At 41.7% G+C, this 21,849-nt stretch overlaps 1 protein-coding gene across 2 annotated transcripts in view; it reads left to right on the forward strand.

Annotated features, from left to right (window-relative positions):
- Positions 1-582: 582 nt before the first annotated feature.
- The window catches only part of RAI14 (retinoic acid induced 14), an 84,935-nt gene continuing 63,668 nt past the window's right edge, over positions 583-21,849 (forward strand). For both annotated transcript variants that reach the window (XM_031507437.3, XM_031507438.3), the window contains exons 1-2: positions 583-672; positions 11,005-11,096. In XM_031507437.3, the coding sequence (XP_031363297.3) occupies positions 11,061-11,096 (36 nt within the window). In that variant the 5' untranslated portion in view covers positions 583-672; positions 11,005-11,060. The remainder of the gene's footprint in view (positions 673-11,004; positions 11,097-21,849) is intronic.

A 21,849-nucleotide genomic window follows, 5' to 3' on the forward strand; every position in this document is an offset into this window, starting at 1 on the left:
GGGAGAGTGAGGGAAGATCTCATTGCAGTTACAGCTTCCTCACGAGGGGCAGAGGAGCAGCAGAAACTGAACTCTGTGACAATGACAGTGACAGTGGGGCCACAGTGACCGGGTCTGAGCGAAGGGCCTGAAGTTGTGTCAGGGAAGGTTTAGGTCGGATGTCAGAAAAAGGCTTTTTCCCAGAGAATGGTTGGGCACTGGAACAGGCTCCCCAGGGCAGTGGTCACAGCTCCAAGTCTGACAGAGCTCAAGAAGTGCTTGGACGATGCTCTCACAGAGATGCCGTGACTCTTGGGTTCTCCGGTGCAGGACCACGAATTGGGCTCCGATGATCCATCCGTGTGAGGCCGTTCGAACTCGGCGTATTCGGTGACTCCGCGGCTCGGCGCACCCCTCAGAGACACATGCCCGGCCCTCCCGGAGCCGGCAGGGCGGTCTCTCTCCAGCGTCCCCCGCCCTCCCGAGGGGGCGGGGCCGCGCCCCCTCCCCGCCGCCCGCAGCCCCGCCGTCACGTGGCCGCCGTGTCACGCCGCCCTCCCGCCCCATCCCGCCCCCGAGTGTCCCGGGGCGCTCGGCGCCGCCGCTCCGCCCTTCGGCAGCGCCGCGGATCGCTCGGTGCGAGCGCGGCTCCCGGCACAGCGCGGGCGTAGCGGGACGCGGGCGCTCCGTGAGGTGAGGGCGCGGCGCGGGCGGCGGGCGCGGGTCCGTGCGCGCTCGGCGGCGGCGGCGGGCGCCGTCAATGGGGCTTTGTGTGCGGCGCCCACCTGCTCCCGCCGCCGCCGCCGGCGCGGGGGGCTCCGGGCGCTGCCCCGGCGGAGCCCGGGCGGGGAAACCTCTGAGGGGCGCGACAGGAGGGAACTTCTCCCTTCTCTTCGCCGGGCGCTGCCGGAGCGCCCCGTTTGCCCGGTGTAGGGGAGCGGGGCGCAGCGGGGGGACGCAGCCCGTGAGTCGCTCCCGCTTGATTGTTTATTTTCATTTAGTCTATAGTTTGTGTTGCGTTTGCTGCGTTTTGTTTTGTGTCCTTCTCAAGATGCGTGGCGGGCAGTGACAGCTGCCCGCGGGGCTGGGGGATGGCACCCATCACTACCCCGCGCCCCTGCCCGCCCGCAGAGGGGCTCCGCGGGTCCCCCGGCCCCGAATGGAGCCGCCCGAGACGCCCCGGGGTCGGGGGGCCCTGAGAGCGCGTCCGGCTGAGCCCCGGCAGTGCCGGTCCCGGGGCACCCTGATGGAGATGAAGTCCTCTCCGGGAGGCCCTCAGCGTCCTCGCTCCGACCAGAGGAGTGGCCCCGGCTGTCCCGGTGCTCCCCCCGGGGGTTTGGTGGGAGCCCGTGGAAGGCAGGGTCCTGTGGGCTCCGCCGGTCCCCCGCCCCACTGCCGGCCGTGGATCCCTGTACCCCGCGGGCGCCCAGGGGGCTGCGCCTTACAATGGGAGCGCAGGCTTAAAAGATCCAGATTTTCTGCTGCCGTTAAAAAAGAGTAAGTAGTCTGCTTTAGGAACAGCATCGAGTTTAATCGGGAACCTGTGCTTCTAACTTCTCACAGGGCACGCGGAAGATTTATCTTCCTCTTGCACAGCGTTTGGCAGCACAAGCCTTCTGCAGTCTGCTGTTGTGACATTCTTAACTTTCCCCTTGTGTAAAAAGTACGCTTTCACAGCGTTGCAGGATCTCTACCGAGTTCTCCTGTTTGCCTCTATAATAAGTATGAATGTGCTTACTACAGCACCAATATAAAACACTTCCAGTCTACTGCTATTTTTGTAGAAGCTGAAGTCTTTTTGCCTTTTTCTTCTCCTCTACCCAGCAGGTTGTAGATTAATTTTGTCGCTAAAAAAGATAGATAAAAAATAGATCAAATGCCGAAAATTACATATACAACATGTTAGAAATGTTTTCTGGTCTCCAGTATTAAATAGGACTAACTGAATTTAGTAAATACCTGCTTGGCTCTTGTCTTGGGACACTCATGGAAAGCTGTCAATGAGATTTTATTTACTAATAGAAGAATTGCATAACAGCTGTATGAACCAGAGTGAAAGAGCATTTCTAGTAGAACAATGCATCATATGAGCTGAGGGTTCCCTTGATTTGAAATCAAGCTCAGTGCCAATAAGTCACTGTGCAGTAGCAGACACCCATCGTTCCAGTCTCTAAAAATATTGGCCCTCTGCTATTCTTTTCCCCTCCCAAAAGTGCCTCTGCCAACACAGCAATAAAATACTACCTCCTCCCCTCTATTTCCCTGAAACAAGAGATAGATGGATAACATCAAGTGAAGAAGAGCTAGATGGGAGGCTTCTCATCTTGTGAAGTGATGTAAGCATTTCATCACTTGCTTGCCTCATATCTTCATTTTTTTTTTTCTTTCTGTATGTTCAATTTTCCTTCTCCTCCTCTCTGATGACTTCATGCCTTTTTTGAGGGAGAGGCAGTGATTGAAGAAACATAAAAGTTAGTTCTTGTGTAAGATGTTGGTAATTTCTAAATCCTGCTGGAACAATACCCTAATCACATTCCTTCTGGGAGCTGATCGTGGTCTAGTTCTTTTTGCACAGGGGTAGTGCTTGAAATAAATACAGAGAAAAAAACCCAAGGGAAACTAGAACGAATTCAAAGCTTTAGTGCCTTGCCTAATGGCAGACATAGTAGAGTATTAAACGTTCCAGGGTAGAAGCATAGCAATCCATAGCATCTTCTGGGGTTATAGATTTGAGCAGCTGGCTCCTGCTGTGTGTGTACCTTTTGCATATCTGAAAAGCCTCCCCTCTTGCCAACATTTCTTGGAACTGCTGCCTAAGTGCCTGTGGAAGCATGCAGGTGATAGCTCTGTGTTTGAGGTAGCTTAGTTTCCTTTCAGAGTTGTCAATCCTGGCTGCTCCTTTTATTTAGAGTCATCTGATCATGGGCTTTTAGGGTTCAGAGGAAGTGATACAAACAGGTATAATTCTGGTAATAAGTTAGAGCAGAGCTTGTCACTGTCCAGCTGCCAGAGATGTGCCAGTCTGCTGAACTCTGGGAGCAACTGAAGCTCTCACCAGCACTTCAGACTAGCTGACAGTCCAGGTAGTTGCCAAGCACTACAGGAGTGGAAGCACACAGCAGTGAAAGAATGCATCCTTCCCTTGTGTTGAGGTCCTGAACAAGATGGCCAGTAACACCTGGAGGTGATGGTGGTGGGCTGTGTTCTGCACTTGAGATGGTCACATCTTAGGGAGAACCTCATGGTCAGTGCATTTTCCTAGGAAGTTTTAGGCCTTGACAAGTCCTTCCTCTTCAGGCAGAACTTGCATGTTAGATGAATGCTGTACTAATTTATGTACATTTTCTAAAGCTGTCACAGTCTTCTTTTGGTTTTCTGCCTGGAAGCCATTCCCAGTACTGAAAATACTGTAAAACAAGATGAGTCTTATTTTTTTTCCCTCCCACATGAATCTGTTGATAGAGGAAAGAGAAAGCCAAATTTGTTCAGTCATTAAAACTTGAGAAGAATTTGTATGCTGGTCTGCCTGTGACTCTGTAACTCCAGGAGCTGAGCATGTTCCATTTCTTTTCTCATAATTTTTGAGAGGTGGAAGCTGCTGTTAGTCCTTGCAGATGTCTGACTTCCCAAAGGCACTTTGGAATACCCTGAAATATCTCTTCAGAGTTTTGATGCTTGAGTACTTTCTGAGGACCTTGTTGACAACTACTTGCCTGAGACCATCAGGATGCTAACTTGAAGAGATATATGAAGATTTGCAAGTCTATGAAGGCTGGGAGAAATACCTTAAACATTGTATCTTCTTCTTCTTTAATATTTATAAGCACCTGATGCTAGTGCTATTGAATATAAATTTCAAAAACCTGAATAAAATCAGAAAAAAACCACTTGCTTATCATTAAGATCACAGAATGGCTGAAGTTTGAAGGAGTTTCTGGTCATCATCTAATCTGGCCTATCTGCCAAAGCAGGTTCAGCTAGAGCAGGTTGTATAAGATTGTGATCGGGAAGGTTTTGAATATTTCCAGAAAAGGAGATTCCACAACCTCTCTGGACAGCCTGTTCCAGTGCTGTCACTCTCAAAGAAGTTCTTCCTTCCTCATACTCAGATGGAATTTCACGTGTTTCTGTTTATGCTTGTTGCCCCTTGTCCTGTCACTGGACGTGCCTGAAAAGTGTCTGACCCCTTCCTCCTGACACACATCTTTAAAATATTTGTAAGCGTTGATAAGATCCCCTCTTATTCATCTCTTCTCCAGGCCAGACAAACTGAGCTTTCTTAGCCTATCCTTGTGAGAGAGATTTTCCAGTTCCCTAACCATCTGTATTCCTCCACTGGACCCTCTGCAGAAGTTCCTAGCCTTTCTTGAGCTAGGGAGCCTGGAGTTGGACGCAGCACTCCAGATAGGGCTTCACCAGAGCAGAGCAGAAAAACCTCTGTCAAGTGTGCTGTCCACAGTATTCCCAAAGCACCCGAAAATACAATTGGGCTTCTTGGCTCACGTCTAACTTGTCTACCAGGACTCCAGGTCCTTCTGGACAGAGCTGGATTTCAGCAGACTAACCCCTAACTTGTGCTGGTCCCTGAGCTGCAGCACCCCACACTTGCCTTTGTTAACTTTATGAGGTTCCTCTCTGCCCAGCTTTCTAGCCTGTCCAGATCTCATTGAATGGCAGCATAGATACCATTCCACAAATATAATTTACCAAATGTAGGTGTTAATCTTGCTGATGTCCTGCTAGTCTATAGCATTCCAGAATAAAAAAGATCTGAATTTTTAGTCCTTTTTATTGATTATTGAAAACACATGAAACTCTACATTTTTGAATAATGTTAAAAAAGATGCTCAAGTTTTCATCAGCTGAAGAGTTTTTCCCCAAGAACTTGATAGCTGAGAAGGGGAGCTGTGTTATCAGGAGAGTCTCTGAAGGTATTTCTAGATTTAGGTAGGTTCCAGTAAGCTACCCTTCCAAGGTGTTTATGGGAGTGGGGTTTGTCAAGTGTCTTAGGTAAATTGCTTTGACATTCCTGTCTTTCTAATTTCACCCGTAGTAGGTGACTGCTCTGCCTTAGGCTGTTTCAGAATATTAATGCATAAAGTCATGGATATATCTCTTAATTGATTTAATGTTGCAATTGTACAATTTGTTGTGTTTCATGATTCTGAACATCAAGTTGAATGGTTGATAACAGAATACTAGGAAGGAAATATAAACAAATACTAGCAGTTGTTATCCATGTGGGTTTCTGATTTAAGAAGTGACATTTCAGAAGTGGGACCATAAGGCATTTTTCTCTATTGCTAGATTCTTTATTTCCAATCTCATCCAGTTGAGCTGAATATTGAATGTAGAAAAGTCTTCAGGACTGCACCATATCTTGTGTATAATCACACTAAAGAAGATGGTCTCAAAATTAAGGGCCGTGCAAGGGTGTGTGTATGTTTTTGTTATAGAGACAGGAAAATTGAAGGCAGAGAAGGAGCATCAGTGTGTCCCAGTTCATAAAAAAAGTTGTCTCTTTTGTTGTGCCTGGGTGTGTGTTGATAGATGCTTCCAGACAAAAGAACAGGAATGGGACTGGAATAAAATTGTTTGTAAGGAGTGAACGATAAATTTACCTGGACTTAATTTGAGTTAGAATTTTGCCCAGAGTCCTGTCTAATATGCCAAGTAAGCAAATCAGAGCAATGTCACATTTTGATTTTTCTCTAACCTGCTCCTGTTCATTGTGTGAAAGGTCTTGTTGGTGCTAGCTTTCTTCTGGCTGCCTAGAGCTGCATTTGAATACACTGTTTAAACAAACTGGATGAATCCTCAGACTGACCATCTTGCCTGGGTTTATATTGTATGTATGACATCCTCAGAGGCCAGTACTGCTTCAGCTGAATCCATTAAAAGATAATTCAATATTTGTAAATTCTGACTATCAAAAGAAGGTAAGAGTAAAGAGTTGATACAAAGTGTCTTGGAGAGAGAAGCAATAGCTGTAGATTTGTTAGTGTTGCATCATCTATGTCGCTCTAACTTCTGGGCTCAGATTCTTAAATTTGTACAGTTCAGCACATCCTTGCCAGTGATTTGTGAGCAGATAGAGGGAATGTACTAGGTTACCCAAGGCCCTTGCTATCTCTGATGTCGGATTCTGTTTAGAGTGGGATTAACTGTGTGTAAATCACTCCTACTCTTGTGTAGTGCTTGGGCTTCTCAGTGTATTTTTCAGTGTGTTTTCATTAGTAAGTAATAGTAGATTAACCAAGCCAAGAATTATTTGTCTTTAAAGGTAACACAGAGTTTATAAAATTCTGTTCCGTTTGACTTTTTCTATGATAGGAGGGTGGGTTACTCAAGATGGAAAAACTGAGTTGTGCTGATAAAGAGTGAGGAAATATTCCTGTAGCTTTTGGTCACATCATACATGCTTTGGCCTGAGAAATGGAAGAATATGCTCAGTTGGATGAAAATAGAAAGTAGTCAGGGGAGGGTGTTGGGTGGATTATTGTTTTTTAGGACAGAGTGGGCTTGCTGAGTTTATGTGGGAGCAGCCAAAGAGGCTGAGCAATGGCTCATGCCTCCAGGTGGTACTGTGATTTTAGCCATGTTAAAGAGCAGCTTAGGTTGGAGCACATTCTTGGTCTTGGAGGGTAGGTCAGGGAAGCTCAGGGATGTGAAGCATTTGTGAAGTTGGATACTGAAGGTGATCAGCAGAAGGGATGCATTAGTGTTGATACCTCTGGCTGCTTTGCAGTGCTGGCTGCTGCTAGGCTGTGCTTCTGGGTCAGAGCTGGGCTTGTGATTTTAAAAATGATCATCCTGAGGGTAAATGATGTTGTGCTTTAGGGGAGGATGCTTCTGGGGCCTCTTATTTTCCCTGTGAGAGTAGATGAAGTCACAAAAAAGGGGGTCGTAAATGTATAGCAGCAGGAGTACTCTTCCACACTCTAGAATCTTTTTTCATTTCCTGCACACCTCCACGTGTGTTGCCAGATCTTGCCTAGTCTGTAAATCTTTCCTGTAACCTTTCAGGGTTGAAAAAGTTTTTTGGGAGTGTTTTTGGGAGGGGAAGGGGAAGTTAGCTGAAACGTTAGTCATGCTTTGCTGTGGAAGAGCTCTGTGTGAGATGGAGGCTTCTCAGGGTGTTCTGAAAGAGACACAAGATTTTTGACACCTAAATTAATTGAATTCAGCACTTATGAGTGAGGAGTGACTCATTAGCATGAACACTGTGCATAATATAAGGTTTTACAGTAAACTTCCAGTTTTGCTTAGGGAAATCAAGTCTTTTCATTGTTGCATCACTAGATTTTAGCCCCCTGAAGGAGTTAATTGTATATTGTTTGAAAGGCCTTTCTCTGATTTGAATGCAATTTAATGAAAGGGGAAAAAATGTCACTATTGTTGTTTACTGTGGTTTGCACAGATCTCACTATAATTCAGTGGGGAAGATTATCCTAATCTGTTTCCTACATTTAAACGTGAAGATTGTATTGTGTATTAAAACACAGGTGCAATGAAATTATTGAGGCCAAAGATTACCACCGCTTCAATGTCTCTTGTTCTAGCTAGATAGGTTTGCCACCTACCTAAAGATGTTTTCTGTGGCTTGTATTCCTCAGGGCTGTTTCTTGACATTAAGCTAAAGGAAGATGAGATAGAGGACTGGTTATTTAATTTTGGAACTAATGGTTAAAAGCACGTGATCAGCATTAGCTGTTGAGAATCCCTGGAGTTAAGCACTTATCTGCTGCTAACTTGCTGCAGCTATGAAATGACAGCACTCAGTATTTATTACCACATTAGTTCTGAAAGCAGAGAAATGCCACTATTAGTAGAGATTGCTTCTTGTAAATACCTGTTATTCATTGCAGAATATTGTTTTGAAGCGTCTTGATGCTCCCTGGTGAATTTCTAGTAGTCACTTCCTATCTTGTAAAACAGGCGAGTAATTTTAATGGCGCTTCCTTTTTCCCCCCTCTGGCAAATGAACAGTTGTAATAAAGCTCCACCAGATCAAGATGCTGACCTCTTTTTGCATCAATTCCAATAATTGCACTCTTTGAGAGGGGAGTTCCTCCGTTAAACAGTGACAAGAAAAGGCAGCCCTCACCACTTCATGCATTTTTATCTCTACAGTTGAAGGATTAGGGGCATTATGATGCACAAACTGTAATCTTAATGTTTGTGTTTAGCTACATTGTATGGAAAAAATACAGATGTGAAAAACAGACTAAGCTTGGGAATGCTGGTTTTGTATGCTTTGAGCATGCTTTTTTAATTATGCTGAGGATTTGAGTTTCACGTTCAGTGTATAAAATGTGCTTTTTCTTTTCTCACAAGAATGAGAGTGATGTATTAGGAGTGCTTGCAAAACTTGTTAATTAGACTCTGCTGCAGGTTCCTCAGAGAAGAGGGTCCAGCTTTTCAGCTGCTCCTTGTACCTACAAGGAGTTTTCATCTCTCCCACAACCTTGTAGTTGAGTACTTTGTCTTCCTTGAGAGCTATATAATAAATCTTTTGTCCACAGGAGCCAAAAATGCTGAGGGAGTAGGACGGGGAAAGACAGCATACAGCAGACAATTCTTTGGCAATCTGTATGTGAGGAAAGATTTCTTGTTTTCAATTCCCTGTGCATGGGATTTATTTATATTTCATTAACCAGTCCAATTAAACAGTTTACTTTTTTTAGTCAAAGTATATTTAAGTTATAAAATACAAAGTCCTGTAAAGTTTTGGGGTTTGAGGGATATTGTATAATGTTTCACATCTTTAATGTTGCTTTACATTTTTGGGTTTTTTTCATAAAACTTGGGAATGGTTTGGTTTGGTTTGATTTGGGTTTTTTTTTTGCTGGTGTGGTATGTAAAGAAAGCCAGGTGAGTAATGGAATTTGTCTTGTCTGTACCCTAGTATTTGCAGTTCTCATCATCCTAGATGTTACTAGAGGATAATTTAGAAGATTACTGGCGTCTTGCTGAAGTTCAGGCTCCTTTCCAGTGCAGATTATGACAGCTGTAATTTAAAAACTTTCTTGGAAGTTTGGGTAGGTGTACCAGAAAACAAGTGGTATGCTTCTCTCAAAGCAATCTGAAATAATTCCTTATTTTTGATTGTTCCATTATTTTTTTTAAATTTTTTTTTACTATTTTACAAACACTACATTCTACCCAGGAAAAAGCTGAGAAATTTTCATCTAGGTCAGGGAGTGAAAAGGTTCTGCAAAATCTATTTTCCTTTTTTCTTTTTGCCTGCTAAAGAATTAAATCAACTTCCACAAACCCATTCTCCTTGTGATTAAATGCAGGAATTTTGAATGAAACCCTTTGTTCATATACCTGGATACAGTCAGGGATCTGACATGACTTGAAAATGACTGGTTAATTAGAGTAATTTAATTCAATTTAATGATTTTTTAACAATTTGCAGAATTACCCCATCCAGATTACCTACTGCTACCTACTGGAGAGGTGTAGCCTGTAGGAAATGTGTTTGTGTGTATTTAGTGTACGTGATTTTTTGTTTGTTTTTTAAAGAAATGTACTTGAGTTTAGAGTTTGTCTTAAATCGCTGTCAGATAAATATGGGGTTGAATTAAATAACATGTTTACTTAGCACTGATTGCTATTCCTGAATGGTAGTTAGGGCTGTATTTTGTGGAAGCATTTATATGCATATATATATATTCTAACAATGTGCTGTGTAGTTGGATTTTTAAAACTCATGGTAGATTCATCATGTACAACATAGCTACTTGCCTTTAATAATGAGATGTACTTTTATGAAACAGATGAATCTCACTTTGGTTATCAAACTGTAATCTACTGTTTCAGAAGAGTGATGTGAAACATAGTGACCCTGCATGACCTATTTGAATTTATGCTTCAGTCCCTATTTCAGTTATTTATTTATCTGACTAGACTTGTACAACTTTTACTTTTTTTTCTAGGGTGGAGAGAGGAAGTTTATACAGCTGAACATCCTTAACTTTAAACTGCTCCTTCAGAAAGAATTTGTATAGCAGCTAAAACTTGCAGATGAAAGCAACTAACTATTTTAGTAAGCATACTGTAAAACTAGAAATGTGGAACATTTTTATCTAGGTGCATTTGCCAGTCCAGGTGTTGCTCTCTCCTGCTGTGCTCTAGGAAAAAGCACATTGCCATGCTACTTTAATGTGCTTTCACCATTATGTTGGATTGGCAATGTGTGGTATCATTGAAGCTTTCTGTAGGAAACTTTGCTGTAGATACCCACTTTCCTCTGGGAGAGTTTGCAGCTTGTCTGTTAGGTTAGTTTTATATTTGTTCAACTGCTGCTTTCCTTCATGTGGAAGGGAGGAAGGGGGAACACAACTGTGATAATGCACTGCCAAGTTTCAAGCAGCTATGGCTCTTAAAAACCCACATGCAGTTCCCTCCTTATGGGGAAGAATCCAAAACAATTGTTCCAGCAATAACCTTTGTCCTGCTCAGGCGATTCTGCCTACTGTGTTGTGTTGAGCTGTCCTAGTAACGTGTCCTGCAAGGTTGAAGTGCAATTTAAAGTTTGGTTAGTGGTTTTACTTGTGCACAGAATAATGGTGGTACTTCTGCTACCCAGTGCAGACCCATGGTGGTAGGATGGTGGAGTTTTAATGAATGACTGCATGCTTAATTATGATTTTGCATAATCCATTTTTACAAATGGCTCTCCTGGTGATAATATTAAAATAGGCAGTGGGCAGAGGAATCTGATCATATATGAATGTGTTGGTGATCTAATTATGTGGAGATGTAGTTAATACAACATGATATACAGATTAGTTTTTGGTAAACGTTTCTTCTATTGTTCAGTGGTCAGATTTAGGTTTAATTCTAAGTTTAGAGAAACAGTTAGAAAGTTTTCCTTAAGTGGCTGTTAATCTTTTTTAGAGCTTGAGGGCTAAATCCCCAAAAAGTAATAGAGATATGCAAATTAATTTGTGACTTGCCTGCCAGTGAACTGAATGGTATCAAATTGGAATCGTACTCTCTTTCTTTTTTGTTTAGATATTGAAGAAGAAGAAAAAGTTCCTCAAAGGTTTGGAAGGTTGAATGTGATCAGCATGAAGAGCTTAAAAGCAAAGTTCAGGAAGAGTGACGTAAGTACTTCTGCTATGTTTGACTGCTGGTTTTCATGCTGGAAACAAGTTCTTCACTCCCACCTTGATAAGCTTGTATGTTAATGAATTACAGAGAAGAAAATACAAAGACAACAGCTGAGTACAGTATGGAGTAGGCTGTTTCTATTTGTAGAGCCATTATCTGTTACGCAAATTAACAGTATTTTACTACCTTGGTCCTCATAGCTGAATCATACTCATCTGTGGGGTCTGCAGAAGTTTTCTGCAGATTAGATTCCAGGTTTAGGTTTAAGCCTCATAAGGACTTAACTTTTCTACCCAATCATATTTCTGTCTAAACCTAATACCATTCTTATCAGTGTGGTGCTTGAGCATTTAACATAATGTCTCCCCAGTTTGTGGCAGGGTTTCTTTGTCAGCAAGAATACAGGAACCAGCTGAGCAATTAGGGCAGCTGTGGTTTATCAGTTCTAGTGTGACAGGAGGGGTGGATATGAGGCTTGAGCAGTGGGAAGATATAAATGTGGAGGTTCTCAGAAGAATCTCCAGACCTGCATTTAGAGAGACTTTAGGCTGCACATAATCTTGCTTGTTGTAGAAATATTGGTGGAGGCCCAAACTTCAACATGTGTAGTAAGCAATACTTCCCTTGGAGCAGTGAAACTGTTGTAATCTAGTCCTGTTAATCTGTTCCTGCTACTACTCATACCAGATTTTTGCGTCACTAATAAGAAGTCTGTGAAATAGGTAAGTTTGTGTTTAATTGACTTGCCAGATATCGTGTGGAATTTGTAACAAATCTTCATGATCTGTGGATAATTTAATGTTTCATTCTTCCTCCTAATTTTTTGTGCACTTTTGAAAGAGGTGTTGTATTGTTTGTCATTGCCAGATTTGCATGGGGTCCTGGGGCAGCCATGCTAGATGAAGATTCTTAGGTGTGAAAATGGAGCCTTTTAAGAAGTTTTGATGTTCAGGAGTAGAGATTCACAGTGCCCTCAGTGGGTGTTTTGATGTAAAGGCAGTCTCACAGCACACCATTGAGTAACATGTCTTTAGCCAACCTGTAGTGCACATCAGTAGCAGAAGAAGGTAGAGTTACTGTTGTGGTGTCACCTGCAGATATGCTGGCTACTGCTCAGAAAGTCTTTTGAGCTGTTGGTTAGCAATTGCAGCTGCTGAATTGGTGTCCTGGCAGCAGCACTGGTGGATGCTTCGCTCCTTAAGTTTAGCAAGAGGTATTTCTTAAAAGACTGCCTCTATAAACAAGCTACATATGTAAACTAACCTTTGCTTTCTAGAGTATCTAGAATACTCCAGAAATATTCTAATTTTGGGTGCAGAGGGAAACCCTTTTCCCTACTTAAGCAGTATTTGATTTTGCTGGTCACCAGACTGAATCAGCCAGCAGAACAGTGTCTTGTGCCACTTCACAACAAATAAAAATAATGTCACAAGTCTCTGCTGTTGCATCTCACTGAACTTGCCTTTCAGTTTAGAACTGCTAGAGTTCCGTGGTTAGACTTTGTTGCTCCTGTTGCAATGAGCAGCAGCAATACTATTTTGAGTTCACCCATACCGCTAAACCTTTTAATAGGCATCTGCTTGGGTAATGAGAGTGGTCTGTTGGCTAATACATGAACACACTTGAAAGTTAGGTGTGCCCATGTGTTAGGATGACTTCACACACACTTTTATGCTCCTTGGCTGGGCTGCTGCTCTAGAGCAAAGGCTAAGTGACAAGTGTGATGAAACCAGACCTTGCTGTAGGAGTTCAGCCACTGTTATAAATTGCACTGGTTCAATTATTCCTCACTTATCTAGCCCTGATAAACTTGTGTATGCCTCTCCCCAAAATCAAGAGCAGTCTGAACATAATTGCTGTTTTGATGCTACTGCTGTCTACTGGCTGGAGACAAGGTTGACCACAAAGGATTTTTCAGATACCTAAAATTTAGATATGCATCTCTAAGAGCACAACAGTCTAAATCCATGACAGTCTGGTTTCCTCTGTTTTGAAGCCAAGTCTTAAGGGCATAATTCAAAGCAACCAACAGGAGCTGTCCTATATTTTGTGCAAGATAGGCAAGGAAATTTTTTTTCAGTTTCCAGAAGCTGCTCTTAGTTACAGTTTTTGAGGGGGAGAAAAAGGATATCTTTTTAATAGGAATTAATTTGTTGTATTTGGTCTCAGTTTATAAGATGCGGTAACTGCTCTTGGATTGGGGATGAGGGTAAAGTCAGAAGGGGTGAACTGAGTATTTTTCTCATTGCTCTCTACAAGAAATCTTTAATGTATTGTATTTTAGAACTGAAGATGTTTTAGGGTAAGGAAGAGATTACCTTTGTCTGTAATCTCATTGTTAGCATTAAAAAATAAAGAGTGGGTTGAGTAGGAGGTAAGTCTTCAAGATGTGCATGAGAAACAGGAATTACAAACACTTCTCCAGCAGTAGGGCCAATAACATAGAACTCTGTACCAGAATGAAGACTACAAAGGAAATTTCACTGATGTATTGAAGCTCTCTAGGCTTTCCTGCAGTGCTGAATTAAAAATGAGTGTAACAGCAGATATTCAAGTATATTTCTTGGTGTCCCTGCCAGAAGGCATTGCTTTGGTGCTCAGATGATGGCAGTCTTGATGCTTGTGAAAGAAATGGCACTGCTCCCTCTTTTTCCACATCTGCTCTTCTCATTTTGAGGGTATCTGACCCTGCAGTGAGCCAGGTCAAGGACATGAAGTGATGGAAAAATATTTCGTGGGGTGAATGTCAGATGGGTAACTCTCTGTTCTGTGTTACTGTAGGGTTAGCCTTGGGAGGAATGGTGGAATTAGGAGGAACAGCAGGACATCCCTTTCTCCAGTTGTTGCTTGGTTTAGTTCCATTGTCAGACCATACCCTGAGAATACTGGCGTAAAGAGCACAAGGGTGGGCATTGCCAGCAAAGGAGTTGTAGGAATACACAAGTAAATAAGGCTGCTAATTTAAATATTTAGTAGGATTGATATAGTCCACAGCTGAGAGACAGGAGTATGACTCCTAGATGAAGAGAGACTCCTCACTTCATGCTTTTGCTGTATCCCTGTATTTCACCTGATTTACTGTGTGTGAAGCCAGCCCCATTAAGTGGAGAATCCTTTGTCCTTGACACACTTAATCACTGTGAAATCCTTCCTGAGGGTGACTGTTGCCATGTGAACATGTGTACTTGGAGAGAAGGAATGAGATTTATCGCTCTGTCACAAATGACAATTGTCAAAGCATGATGTGTAGTCACAGGAGGATGCTTGTAGACTGGGAATCGGTGAACAGGGTGCCTGGGTGGGAGCAAATGCCAAGACTGGAAGCTAAGCAGTGGATGTGCACACTTAAAGAATGTGTAGACAACAGAAACCACAATCATGTCATCATGTCTTGACAAAGCAGCAAGTCTCTTCTGTCTGAGCAGCTGTATTTTCTCTACTCTCCTCATCTCTTGCTTCTCATTATAAAACTCAAAACCTAACATTAAACACAAAAAAGCTGACCACCTAAAAGAATGGCTATTTTAATTATTGCTAGAGGCTGTGACATGTAACGCTTGATAAAGTTGCTACAGTAATACCAGGAACTATCACTCCAGAGCTGAATTTGTCTCACACAATGGAGAATGGATGTTTCTGCCCAGTAAGACAGAAGTTCTTCATAGTTTCTGCTTAGAAAAGCAGATTTTGAAAAATTGCTATTAAAAATATACCTACTGATGTCTAATTATGCATCTAATATTTGAGATTGTAGTGTTTTCTGTAGTAACTAGTCAGTTTGTGGCCTGACTTCAAAAGCATCTAGAATCTTAAACAGTGGTAAAGTGGATTTTCAAAGTGTGAAGATTAAGCCTATCTAAACATGTTTTGTCTGTTTCTTAAATAAGACAAAGTGCTTGTCAACATTTTCAGGCACCTACACATATTTAAGTATCTAGCTCTTTGATACTAGGATGATGTAAGTGTGTAAGTGGCTTGTTCAGGTAGATTGGCTTTTAACCATGTTGGTTACTCTAGAAAAGGCATATTGTGTGAAGGCTCTGATTTGGATTGTTTTCACTGTCTTAAGCCTATAGGCAAAAACTGAAAAGCTTTAGGACCCTTTTCTGTAAGTACTGAAGATCATCTGAAAAACACATACTACAATTTGACAGAGACAAGTTTTCTTCTAATTGTTATCTTGTTGAATGGACAGGAAGATTAGAATTGGGACAAGTTTCCAAATACCTTCAATACTGAATAATTAAAATAGTAGAGCATCTTTTAAAATTGAAAATTGACTGTGCAGTTCACTAAAAAAGGTACCTAATAACAGAAGCAGAGCCAAGACAGGCTGGGATTCCCCAGTGCTACTTACCAGCTTTAACTTCTGGTATTTTTGGAAATGCCTGTTTGTTGTACTATTACATGGGTGTTGAGAAGTTTGCAGTTCTAGTGAAAATTTCTGGCTTTTGGTCTTTGCTGTAATCACTGTTCCATAAATCTCAAAATGATGATGCAGTTAGGTATGTGGTAGTGTAAAATCTCAGTCTAGAAACTATGCTACTTTAGGCTTGGCATTTCTTTTTAATGCCAAATGTTTGAAGTAGTGAGTTTACATTTAGCAGTTTTTAAAGTATAAAAAGCTAACCTACTCGTGGGTTTGGAATGGAAAGATTGCTGGGATACAGTCAATTAAAATCTGTGTTCTTGTGTGTTCTGGGCTGAATGTGTGGGAAAACAAAACTTGGGTGGGGCAACTTGAAAAGTAATAAAGCAAGATCTCCTGAAAACAGCCATTAAATTGCTCTGTCCACTGAAAGCTAAAATTAACCTAAAAAGGAGCATGGGATTCAAATTTGCAGTATCTGCTCTGTATGTAAATACTTTCTTTCAGGGTAATTGTGACAAAAAAAAACACATACCAATTTCTCTCTGGCAAAAAAAGTGAAATGGCAGTGTTGTTTGACCATTGTACACAATTAGTTAAAGTACTGAAGCTTGCTTTTATTTTATCCTGCTTTTATTGTGTGTTGGATTGAATCAGGCTGAAACACATCATTATGACTGTAGATTTTGCTCAGTTTACTGTGTTCTTTAGTAGTAATCTTTGATTCCACAATACAGTGTGTGATGGAGGGTTGATCTCTGGAGCACACTGATTGCCAGTTCTCAACCAGTTTTTATTGAATGGAAAATTGAACCTTCTTTCCTTCTTGAAACAGGTGCTGTGGTTTCTGATTCTCCCTCCCTCTGTTAGGAGTCAACAGCTTTACCTTCCATCCCATGTTTTTCTATTTGGCTTCATGCCTCCAGTTATAAGCATACTATCTGCTCTACTCAGCTTGCTCTTCTTTGTCCAGGAAAGAAATTAAACATCTATTGAGTATATTAGAGACCTGCTGCTGGTTCCAGTCAGTTCAGGGTGAAACTCTTGCCATCAGGTAGTGTATTTTCTATATTATTCACAATAGGAATGTCCTCAGAGTACATATAAAATTATTTTATTCAGGTGAACTGTAATTCTGGTGTGCAGGAGCCCTCTGTGAGGGGGCCAATATCAGCCCAAAAGTTAGGTAACATCTCTTTTAATGGTCAGAAGAAAATGTAGTGGAGAAGACAAATGAAGACTGACAAATAAGGGTGTGGGAAAACAGAAGGGAAGTAAGAAGGTCTGAAAGAGAGAAGAAAGGGACAGTTGAAGGGTCAGAGTTACTATTTTGGTAACTGTTCTGGGAGAAGTAACTGGCCTGAAGAAGTAGCTATGGGTTGCCTGTTGAACATCTGTCTCTGGATGAGAAAGTATGAGAAGTGTTTAAGGCTAAATAACTTGCAGATATTCTGTAAACCACCTGCAGCATCTCCAAACGTTTGAGACAGAAAGGAGAGGCAATTGGTTAAATGAGAACTGTGCTGTGGTGTTTGGAATTACAGTAGACAAACCTGGGCTGGAATTAGCTTACTTTGAATAAACACATTGTTATTTCCTTAAATAGAGTTATGAAATGGAAGTGAGTAGGAAGAAGAAAGGCAAATTGGCATATACAAACTGGAGAAAACTAGTATTTTTTAATCTATTGGTAACAAGAAAGGAATCTTTTTGTGTGGAAACATTTCTTTTCTGTCCCTTTAAAGTGAGCACAACAGTTCAGAGGCCTTCCAACTTTGGAAGAATTAGAAAAAAAGCACTTGTAATTTTTTCATTTATTTGTTTATCTTTAGTAAAATTTAAATGTAAAGTAAAATAAATTTTAAAATTATAAATGAGCAGTCTGTGTGTTCTTACTCTGGTACACTATATCCCTTTTTCCTTTTTGGCACTGCTTGTGCCTGATCTGATATGAAGTTGTCTGTTAAAACTCATGTGAAGGAGAGGATTTTAAGGATTGGCCCACTCTTTGTGTTTGAAGGTTAGTAAGTTAGTAAGGACAGTTTGCTGTAAATATCTGGTATAATATTATCTAGTGAATATAACGCCCATACAATTTATTTTAGTGGAGATTTGAGCCTTTTCAATCTATGCTTATATTTTGATAGACTCTGAATGATACAAGAAGACAACAAATGATAAGGAGTGAGTCAGAATGAAAGAGGTGTATTAAATACCTTATTCCAGAAATTCATTCTAGTGCTATTCTTCTAGAAACTGTTCTGATTGTGTGTAGTCCAGGAAAATAGCCAGCACTGGGGACATGTCAAGCCATTTTTTGCTTTCTTGCACGTTGTCACATTTGAGGTGCGCTGAAGATACATCTCATATGTGCTCTGAATATCTGTGAAGCTAAAGCATAGAGTCACTGTGTCAGTGGCCAATCTTCCCTGGAAATGGGAAGTTGTTCTGACATCTGAAAACCTGTTTAGTGAGCTATTTTGCCTACTTCAAGACGTAAATGATCTAGACAAAGCTGCAGCCTTAAGCTTTTATAAGTATTGTTAACACTGAACTGGCAAAAGCCATCACAGTGGAATGTCTTTTAACTACAGCTTCAAGATGTCTTAATTTCTTGGACTCACAGTTTATATCCACATTTATTGTTACTGCAGGTACTATCTCTTCTAGTATTTAGGTTGCTATGTGGACTCCATATTTACCTTGAAGTATTTTGAAATAGAATGCTATTTATGTAGTACTCTTTTTCCACATGGCACTAGTACTCCTTTCTACTACTTGGCTTTTGAGAGGTGGCATAGTATAATTAGCAAAACATAATCTGAAACTGGCTAAATTTACTCCTGCATAGCTTTCTGAGGACTCTCATTCCCCAGATAGGCTGCATATGTGTGTCTCAGATGAAATGCACAGCTAACTGTCCAGAACACTTGCACTGACTTGATTGCAATGATAGAAGCAAAGGTATTTTAATAACTTTGCAAATGATGTGGTTGCCAATGCGTATATATGCACCTTTCATACCTATGTGGCTCAGTTCATGGGTACATACCTCTCCTCTTTCATCTTTGCTTCTTTGCTGTGTGTGGTGGAAACTTCTTAGGAATCTTGCCAACTTGGGTAACCCGTCTGGTTATCCAGAACCTGAAACAGGGCACTTTGAAGTCAGAAGAAAGACTTGAGTCTGCTTGAAAGAGCTTTGAATCAAGACTGAAAAACAGAATGCTGGCTCCATGGACAAATGTGGTGGGCTCCAGTGAGGGATGGATTTCCCCTCAATGTAGCATTGAAATACCCTTGGATATTGAAGATACTGAGATTGGCAGGTTATCCAACAGTGGCTTCTTTTGGGGGTCTAGAGGAGGTTGAGGTCACTCTTCCTCCAGCTTTTTTTTTTCTTTAGGGGATGATTGCTTAGGGCATAATGTGATTCTGTTTGACAGAAGCAATGGTGACCCACTACATCTAGTTTCAGTCCACCCTCTTTGAGTTTAAAACCATTATCTTTCATCTTATTGCCACAGGTGTGGAAAAGAAGTCCCTCTCCATTGTTCTTTACTAGCTGACTTAAAGTAGGAAAAGGCCACAGTAAACTATTCTGGTGCCTTCTCTTCTCCAGGCTCAACAACCCCATCTCTCTCAACTTGTCCTCAAAATAAAGGTGCTCCAGTCCCTTGATCTCCATTGGGTCGCTGTCCCTCCCATGCTGGGAGCCCAGGCTGGATGCAGTGCTCCAGGTGGGTCTCAGCAGAGCAGAGCAGAGGGGCAGAATCCCCTCCCTCCCCTGCTGCCCACGGGGCTCTGGATGCAGCCCAGGACACGTTTGGCTCTCTGGGCTGTGAGTGCCATGGCCGGGCCATGTGCAGCCTCTCACCCACAGCACCCCCAAGCCCTTCTGGGCAGGGCTGCTCTGGGTCTGTTCATGCCCAGCCTGCGCTGGTGCCAGGGGTTGTTCCAGCCCGGGTGCAGCACCAGCACTTGCCCTTGTTAAACCTCATGATGTTCCCACAGACCTGCTTCTTGAGCTTGTCTGGGTCCCTCTGGATGGTATCAGTCAAACATGGTTTGGCATGTTTCATCTGTAAATTTGCTGAGTGTGCACTGGATGACACTGGCTGTGTCACAAATGCAGACACTGAGCAGTATTGGTCCCATCACAGACCTCTGAGGGACACCACTCATCACTGATCCCCATCTGAACATAGAAACATTGATGACTGCTTTCTGTATGTGGCCATCTAGCCAATTCTTTATCCACCAGACAGAGACAGGACTTTGGAAGAGACCATATGTTGATGACACATTATTGATTATTTCTGTGTGCTTATTAGGGCAAGAAGCAGGACCCTTTTCTTTAATTCCTTCACTTTGGCTAAGGGAACCTGAGCAGTATACCATGTACTTACACCATGGTATACTTATACCATGCCTTACAGTTTTGAGAAAGACTGTAAGTTCAAACTGTCTTGGAGTGTGTTACTGGCACAGTAACAAAATACTTAAGGATGGGATTCTTGTGGATTTCATTTTGACCAGTTGTATTCCTGTCCCACTTGGTACAAACAGCCTGTTGCTGTCTAATTTTGCTGGATTTGTCTCAAAGCTTTTTGTCAGTCCTGTGTTAGTATGATAAATGCAGCAGGCAGCAGGTGTGCATCCCTGCAGCCCTGGTATTGCAAATAAGGCTGTGCATGTGAAGTGCTGCACAGCAAGAAGCTGCCCTAGGCTTTGTGTTGGGCAGCAGTTTTTTTTCCAGTAGTGAATAGCACTTCTTAATGCATATGTTGTTTGCTTGTAAACTTGGAGTTGCTCAGTGTGTTTTGGTTTTGTTTCTTGTAGTGTAGGTTCCTTGTGTGCAAGCCAGGTCTCGCTTCAGCTGGATTGCTGTGCTGGTTATTTACCATGTTGTGCACTCAAGAGGAAGGTTGTGTTTCCATGTGTTTGTGAGGAACATTAGCTCAGATTAATGTCACAGCCAAAAGGTATTGAAAGTTTCCAGCGGTGATGCACTGCAAATATCTCCATTTACTCAGATGATGGTAAGATGCATGAGGTCAGATGTAGGCTGTTGGTTTTTTTATGTTTGTGAGTAATTTTGCTTTGCTCAGAGGGTCATTTAAGGAAAAAAAAATGTAATTTATGTTAATCTATATTGTTTTCTAAACTGTGATATAGTGAATGGGGTGGGACAGACATGAGCAGTGTGTGGGAAAAATGGCTATAGGTGAGTTTCTCCTGTTGAAGGGTGGCCACTGGTTTCTGTGAAATTGCTTGGGATTTTGGAATAATATATGTTATGGTTTTTTCTCATTTTTATGTGTGATGCTTGCTCAGTCATTACACATGAGGTGGTAAGTTTACTTATTATTTTATTATTATTTTCTTCTTTTAATTTAGGCTAGCCAGGGGAGCGAAAGGCACTCCTCTGGCCATAGAAGCTTGTGTCCAGACTCTTCTTGTTCACTGTGTCTTTGCATGGTTTGGGTAAATGAGCAACTATGGCTGCTATTTCACCCTGTAAAATACACAGTATCTGTGTCATTTAGCTGTGCAGTGTTGAAGGGAGGGCACACAGTCCAGTTTGAGAATTTCTGATGCAAAATGGAAGAACATGAAGTAAGTGTTCTTTAGAGACCAGGAGGGCGAGTTTAGCAAATTAACTCCTAGCTGAAATGTACTTGTCATTATCGGTGTGTTTCTTCTGCTCGCATAAGAATGTAATTATTATGCCCTGGAACTCCATACAAGGGAGTCTCCATACTTGGAATTTAAATTTATAATCTGCTTCCTCCCACTTCCAAGCCCAAAGTATCATGATACTTTTAGGCGAAGATCAAGTCACTTTATGATTTATTCTTGAAATGCTAAGTTACCTGTTTGCTGCAGTGGTGGCTGTGATTGTATCTACCTATAAACTAACAGAAAAAAGCCTGCTATCTAGAAATTGTGCATAAATATTACTTAACAACAAATGTCTTCCTGCTCTCTGGCAGTAGCAATTCTTCCACTCATTTTCCTCTCCTGTCTCCTGGGTAACTCCCATAGGTTTAATAACTAGCTGGGACAGAATTTTAGTTTTTGTAAATTTATGTTTCTGTTTTAAACACTAATAGTTTTTCTGATGTTTGGTTCCCTTACTCCCACCCTCCACTAGCCTGTAAATTACTTTGGCAGTGATCAGTATCTTCAGTTTTATGAAAGTAGGATTGTTTCAGCTCTGTACATAAGGCAAACACAATTAGAAAATTACATCCTTTGACATAAGAAAAACAACCTTGTACATGGTACATGTACTGAAGGTGGATGTAAACAAACTTAGTATAATCTCATGGGGGTGGGGGAAATGGACATTTTAAATCTTGTCATTGGAATTTATA

The sequence above is a fragment of the Lonchura striata genome, chromosome Z (assembly GCF_050655825.1).
Source record: "Lonchura striata isolate lonStrDom1 chromosome Z, ASM5065582v1, whole genome shotgun sequence".
Taxonomy (NCBI): domain Eukaryota; kingdom Metazoa; phylum Chordata; class Aves; order Passeriformes; family Estrildidae; genus Lonchura; species Lonchura striata.